This window comes from Trametes versicolor (assembly GCF_000271585.1).
Source record: "Trametes versicolor FP-101664 SS1 unplaced genomic scaffold TRAVEscaffold_9, whole genome shotgun sequence".
In the NCBI taxonomy this organism is placed as follows: Eukaryota; Fungi; Basidiomycota; class Agaricomycetes; order Polyporales; family Polyporaceae; genus Trametes; species Trametes versicolor.
This window is the reverse complement of record NW_007360329.1, coordinates 2,274,658-2,281,233: the sequence shown is the minus strand read 5'-3', so window position 1 is coordinate 2,281,233 and position 6,576 is coordinate 2,274,658. Positions and strand designations below refer to the sequence as shown.

The following is a 6,576-nucleotide window of genomic DNA, read 5'->3' as shown; positions in this document are numbered from 1 at the left end:
GGGGGGGGGAGCACTCACCGACAGGTCGTCGTAGAACATCGCGACGGGGTCGAAGGCGGGCATGACGGACGCGGCGGCGTCCTGCACGCGCGCGTTCGCGTACTTGCCCTTCGGCGCCCATGCGGACGGGTCGGCGTCGAGCTTCTGGTGGGCGCGCGTGGAGAGCGCCGGGTTGAGCGCGATCACAAAGTCGTAGTGGTCCGTCGGGTGGTGGAAGAGGGCCTGCGACGGGGAGCGATCAGCGGGTGGGCGGTACGGAGAGGCGCGGGGACACTCACCTGCACGCTGGAGGTGCCGCTCTCCAGCGCGTGTAGGCACGCCCACGTCGCCTTCGCGAGCGCGGTGATGCGCCGTGCGACGACGGCGTTTGGGCCCGCCGACGTCCACATGTGCCCGCGCGGGTCGAAGGGCGTCCGCAGCGCCCACGCGACGTCCTTCGCGGTGGTCGTAGGGGGCACAACGGCCGGGGCGTCGCGCGCGGTCTGGTCCGCGTTGTCCAGCGAGATATCCAGGCCGCCGGCCCATTCCCAGTCTTTCAGGAACGCGATGACCTGCGCGAAGCCGCGCTCCTTCGAACCCGGGGCGAACGTCTTCGTGTTAGCGGCGGTGTCCGCGGCGGAGGGCGGACCCGTGCGCAGGAACACCTGTGCGCAGAGCAGCTCGACCGCCTCCTCCGAGACATGGCCGCGCAGCAGCCAGTGGGCCGCAAGCCACCGCTTCGTCAGCCTGACGGTGTTCGAAAATGCTGGGAACCGATGGTAGAGCGCCGCGATCGCGCGGTGATGCCGGGGAGCGTGGATGAACCGGCGCGTATACAGCTCGCGCGCATGCAGAGCAAGCTGGCGCTCGCGTGCGTCCTCGCCAGTCTTCGCCTGGCGCAGGGCCTTGGGGACGTGCGGCTGGTCGTTGATGATGCGGTCGAGGAGCGTCGCCTCGCGGTCGTGCCAGATGCGCGCGCGGAACGCCCAGCCGTCCGCGGTGATGATGTCGAGTGCGGCCTCGTCCGCGATCTCCGTGCGCGCCGGGCCCGCGCCGAGCACGACGGTCGCCTGGAGGCCCTTGACGGCGTGCATGAGGATGCTGGCGAGGCGCTCGAAGAACGCGAGCTTCATCTTCTGGATCGCCCGCAGGTCGTCGGGCCACCGGGCGGACTTCTCGAACTCGATGATGATGTCCATGGCGGGGAGATACGAAGTGGGCTTCGGGAGTGCTGAGCGGGAGGCGATGGCAAGTGTGGCGGGGACGAAAACGTCGGTGTATCGAAGTGCGGGGGAGGCGGGGCTGACGTTGAGCACCGCGAGGGGAAACTGCTCATCGAGCGCCCTGAAATGCTTGACGAGCGCATCGAACGCCGAGAGCGCGGACTTGAAGCCGACCGACGCGCTCGAAGCCTGGTATAGGGACGAGATCGACTCGGGCAGCTTCAGCAGCGTGTCGAATTCGGTTTGCCAAGTTTGTACAGCGTCCGCCCCAAGGCCGAAATGACGCGCGAGGAGATGGTGCGTGATCATGGCGGGAATGCGGGCGCGCTCGTCGGCGTTCTTGACGTCCCACACGACGCTCTCCGCGATTGAGCCGTCCTTGAAGCGCCTCAGCTCGGCCTTGTCGCCCCAGAACTCGCGGAACTGTCTTGTCCTCTCGCTCTCTTGTTCCTCGGCTGGAGGACCGTGGTCGACGAGCCGGAAGGCATGCTCGCTGTCCAGGATGATTCCAACGTGCACAACAGATGACTGTGTCGGGAGCGCTTGCGACGTCGGCCGGACGTCTGAAGAGGCATGGAGGACGGCTATGGACTTGGCACGATCCCCGAGACCTTGGCGCAGCGTGGAGACGAGTTGTGCGACTGCTGCGTTGTAGGCCGAGCCATGATCGGCAACATGTTGCGCAGACACTGTACGCACCTCCACAGACGACAGGTCCACTCTACAACCCCACAGTGAGTATCAAAGTGCAAATACGCACAAATGAATGGCATACCGTGCGACTACGTCGAAACGTGCGAATACGTCGCGGTGCTCCTGCAAGAACAAAGGGGCGAAAGTGTCTTCAGATATAGAAGCGTGGTCCAAAAGCTCCAAGGTTGATTGAGCGTCGTATCTTAGCTGCAAAGGTATGTTAAACGTGTGTGCTGAGACACGTATAACCTTTCTCACCGTATCGAGAGAAGCCAACGGGACGTCCGCCAATAGGTTGACCGACGACGTCGCATCCACGAAGACAGCTTCATGGCTCGAATAACTGCTAGGAGGGAACTGCAGCGGCACATGCAGTATGAGTGAAACAGAGCCGAGCGGATAAGTAAGATCACAAACATACCCGATGTCCGTCCTTCGACTTTACGAATACAGCCTCCTCGCCAAAGTTGTGTCGCGCTAAGCTGGATGTGAACAACATGAAGCGTGCCAAGTATTGATGGAAACATACCGAGGAAATCTAAGGCGGCCTTAAAGAGCTGATACGAGCTCAAACCCTTCCCCAAAGGCTTGCGTCTGGCGCCCCTCTTGCCCAGGCCCGCAGGAGGCGGCTCCTCGCCGTTGACCATGAGATCCAAAATCGACGCCCACCATATGCCCTTGCCCTCAAAGCCACGTACACACATGCGGCTCCCTAGACCGTAGCCGCGCTGGTTCGCCCAAACTCGGAGCAGTGTGAGTGCATCGACGAAGGAAGGCACATTCTTTGTCAAAGCGTGTATGTGAAGCGAGTGAGCTCTCGGTGTGGTCATGAGCATATACGCAGTGTTGTACAAGGGCGTCGGCTCCTCCTTGGACTCATCCTTGAGGGTGGTTGCGCGAATATTGGACCGCGCGGGGGATAGCCGCTGAAGCGGGATGGGCGACTCGCTGATGAAAGGGATAATGCGGACGTGTATAGGGACCTTGCCCGAACTTTTACGCGAGCCGTCTACAACGTGTTAGCTCTGTGAGTGATTCAACAATTGCCGGAAACATACCAGGTTCTGGACGAAGCACAAGGCAGGTCCTGCGCGGGTCACCAGAGACGGACTCATAGAAGAGCTCACAGCGAAGAGTGGACTTGGCCTTAGCTATCGCAGAAGCGACGACACCTAGGTAGTAAGCGCGTTTTTGGAAGACTCGGCTGTTGAGATAGTCTTTCTCCTGAAATAGATTCTACAGAGACGCATAAGAAGTGCAACGGAAAGCTTAAGGGTGTACTCACCGAAGGCATCTCTACTGCGAGATCGACCGTGAATGGAGCGGAGTCCTTGGCCTTTACGGCAGTCTTCGTGATCCAGCTGCCTGCCAACATTATCTCAGAGGGCTTCTCGAAAGAGACCTTCCAGTTGGTCTCTTCCGTCGGAAGGGGGCGCACATAGGGCACGTCGATGCCCTGTTTGGAGAGCGCTCTTGACGCATGAAGTGGATGCTGAGGTGCGATGGCAGGCAGTTCCATGAGGAGCTTGTGAATAGACAAGAGGAGAGTATCCAACGGTTGTGACTTGTCGTATTTCGGGCGGACGTTTGGGAGCATAGCGTCGATCTAAGGCGTATGGTTACGTATGCCGTAGTGCAACAGAACGGATAGACACGCACCTGCGACTTGAATGAGGTGGACCTGAAGAGTTCGGACGCGTCCTTGATCTTCCTGAGCTCTTCTCCAGTAGGTGGTTTCAGTATGTGCGACTTAGATGGACCAGCCTCTGCAGTGTGCGCCGGCGTGGCCTCGATTCCACCCCAGGCCCCCTCTTCCGTGTCCTGGTCACTGCCTGAGCCCATGCTCTCCTCAGCGGAAGAATGGTCGCTAATAGCATCCTCGTCCGCGTGTAGACGCTGCGGTGCATAACGGTTTGAGTACTCCGCGCTTTCGAGTGATGGGCGGACGCACCTTTGCCTTTGGTGCAGCTTGCACTCCCCGCTTCCTCTTCAAATCCTGAGCCATGTCTGAGAATGAAATCTTGCACCAGCCGTAGAAGGGAGTGTGGCGGAAGGAGGACCGGACGGAGAGCCGCTCGTCCAACTTTTTCGCGCAGGAAGGATTGACGCCCAAGATCGGGAGGGCGATCATGGCGGGCGCCTGGAGAGCCAGGCACGGACGCTGCACTGCTCCCGCTCACTCACACCCATCCACAACGCACACGACCGGCCGGTGCACTGGACCGAGGCTTACAATCCGTGCTCAGTGTAATTTCAATGGCGTTCGTCTGCCCAGCAGTACATATTGCCAAAACGCATACACAAATACATGCACCCTGTGCGCCGCCCGTTGCAGACTACATACTCAGTGGTCTGCGGCGTGCGCGTTCAGATTGCGAAGTGGAACTGACGGGGCGCTTGCGGCTGGCAGTAAAAATTAAACTGTTTGGCAGGATAGACAGCCCGAAGCAGCCGGGCTACAAAAAACGCCATCCCTACCACAACTAACTCGCCCGCTTGAACCGGTCCAACGCCGAGTACTTCTGCGGGCCCTCCTCCCCACTGGAAACCGCGCGCGCCTTGCGTCTCGCCTCCCGCGCCCCCTCCAGACTCTTCTTCACCGCGAGCGCGCGCGGGTCGACGACGTTCTTGCGTTGCTTGCGCAGGTAGCGCTTCATGCTCTTGTTCTTCCCGCGCATCCGGTTCCGCTCCTTCTCCGCCTTCGACTGCGTGCTCACCGCGCCGTCGGGTGTGGCGCTTTCCTCGGTCTCGTCGGCCTTGCCGGAGGCGCGCAGCCGCTCGTAGCGGGGGAGACGCGCGTACGGGATGGAGTGCGCGCCGTCCACGGCGGTGCTGAGCACGGGCGGCGGGGCGAGGGAGCCGATGAAGGACGGGTCGAGCGTGATCGCGTCTGGTTGGATCTGCACGCGATATGTGAGCAAATGCGGTACACTGCAGGAGGCGAGACAAAACAAACCTTGTCGAGGAGACCCTTGACTTCGCGCTCGCGGCGCGCCTTCTTGTTCTCGAACGGGTCCGCCTCGGCGCTGTCAAAGTTCGGCTCGCCCGCGCCAGGAACGAGGATGCTCGAGACGCCTGCAGCGTGCGCGACGGAGAGCACGTCCTGGAACGGGCAGAAGCGCACGGACGTGAGCGGGCGGTGCGGGATGGCGTGCGTGAGATAGAGCGGGGGCGCGACGTGGGGCGCAAAGGGCGTCTGGATGGCCGGTTTCGCGTAGACCTGTAAACGTGGTTAGGGAGATCGGGGGCAAGGGGGGCGGAGAGGGGAGAGCGTACGTTTACGCTGCCGCCCGTCGCGACGGCGAGTGCGCCTTTTTGACTCCATTCGAGCTCGGCGCTGCCGCCTCTCGCGTTCCAAGTCCGGACGGCACCTTTCCAATTCCGGCAGTCCCAGACTTTGACCGTACCGTCCTCCCCGGCGGAGGCCATATACCGCCCGCCGGTACTAGGGTCTACGGACACGCTTGCAACAGGGCCCATGTGAGCAAGGAGGCGGACGGCGGGGTGCGGGAGATTGGGCGTCCAGAGGGTGACGGTGCCGTTCTGGTGCCCGAGGTGTATGACGGCGTTGTGGGGGTTTTGACACATAGTTTGGCATGCACCTAGTTTTGTGCGGTGCTCGACAACCAGTTGGCCGGTGGACGTGTCCTGGTACTTGAGATACCCGGGGTTGCCCTGTGGAGTGATGAGACAAAGGAATGGAGGTCCTCGGGGAGGGCATACGCACTATGCTGACGAGGAGCCAGTGGTAAGGCAAAAACTCGAGGCGGGTGGGCTCGATGTGCGATTTGAGTTTGTGCAGCTCTACGCCGTCGCGGTCGTATATGAAGACATATTTACTCTGCGCGACGGCAAAATGAGAATGGTCCTGCAGGAACCTGGAACATGGGTCATGGCGCGGTCAGGATCTGGGCGGCTTGGAACTCACGTTATGTCGCGACAGGTCTCCCCTAGCTGTAGCTCTGCGTGTAGCGTGCCAGTCTGCCAGTCGAAAGTCGCTACATGGCCCTTTTTCCCTACCACAGCTATATGCCTAGCAGTTTTTGGAGAGTGAGAAGCCATATTTGCTAGTGTTCAAGTAGCTCACTGACCTTCCGTTTCGTGTGTACCGTGTGCGATACGGCCCGCCGTCCATTTTCCACTCCTGCCGGCCCTGCGCGCCCTGCTGCCCCGCCGCCGCAGCGACCTCGTCCTGACCCACCCGCCACGTCTTCTCCATCTCGCCCTCGACCTCCATGAGCCCCGCCTCCTCCGAGAGCAAAAGTTCAGCGTCCTTGACGAGCAGCCGCGAGCGCGCATTTTGCGTGGACTGGCGCGTGAGCGTCGTGCGCAGCTTCTTGTTGTGGATGTGCCCATATTTCTTCGCATTTTCTGGGGGAGGTGAGGATGGCCGCAGGGAGCGAGGGAGCGCAGTGTGTTGAGAGACGGAGGCGGCGGTCGGGTCTGCGGCGGGGGCAGCAGCGGGTTTCTTTGACGAACCGGGCTTGGGACGGGAGTCGCGCCCGTCTGTGCGCCGCTTTTTGTTGAGCGGCTTGATCGCGTCGGCCTTTGCGAATAGCGAGTCCATCGTGGTAGACAGTGAGGAAAAGCAGTTGGTGGTTGCCGATCAAGCTCAGCTCGCGCTCGCTTTCCTCCCGGCGCTTGCTCAAATTTGCCACAGGTGCACAGACGCCCATAGTAC

The 6,576-nt window shown here is 61.2% G+C and overlaps 2 protein-coding genes across 2 annotated transcripts in view; both read right to left on the bottom strand.

Annotated features, from left to right (window-relative positions):
* TRAVEDRAFT_130141 (Nrap protein) overlaps positions 1-3,737 on the bottom strand; it is a gene marked incomplete at both ends in the record, with an annotated part of 4,524 nt that extends 787 nt beyond the window's left edge. Inside the window, 9 exons of the mRNA XM_008043411.1 lie at positions 19-222; positions 279-1,923; positions 1,978-2,102; positions 2,154-2,252; positions 2,317-2,372; positions 2,425-2,904; positions 2,954-3,131; positions 3,181-3,501; positions 3,555-3,737. Coding sequence (XP_008041602.1) covers positions 19-222; positions 279-1,923; positions 1,978-2,102; positions 2,154-2,252; positions 2,317-2,372; positions 2,425-2,904; positions 2,954-3,131; positions 3,181-3,501; positions 3,555-3,737 — 3,291 coding nt within the window. The remainder of the gene's footprint in view (positions 1-18; positions 223-278; positions 1,924-1,977; positions 2,103-2,153; positions 2,253-2,316; positions 2,373-2,424; positions 2,905-2,953; positions 3,132-3,180; positions 3,502-3,554) is intronic.
* Positions 3,738-4,311: 574 nt separating this feature from the next.
* On the bottom strand, positions 4,312-6,507 carry TRAVEDRAFT_152672 (BING4CT-domain-containing protein). Its single transcript, XM_008043410.1, has 6 exons — positions 5,987-6,507; positions 5,824-5,928; positions 5,623-5,773; positions 5,172-5,570; positions 4,852-5,115; positions 4,312-4,795 (listed from the first exon to the last, which is right to left on the bottom strand). The coding sequence occupies exons 1-6, from the start codon at positions 6,460-6,462 to the stop codon at positions 4,379-4,381; spliced, it is 1,812 nt and encodes a 603-aa protein (XP_008041601.1). The 5' UTR covers positions 6,463-6,507; the 3' UTR covers positions 4,312-4,378.
* Between the last annotated feature and the right edge of the window lie 69 nt (positions 6,508-6,576).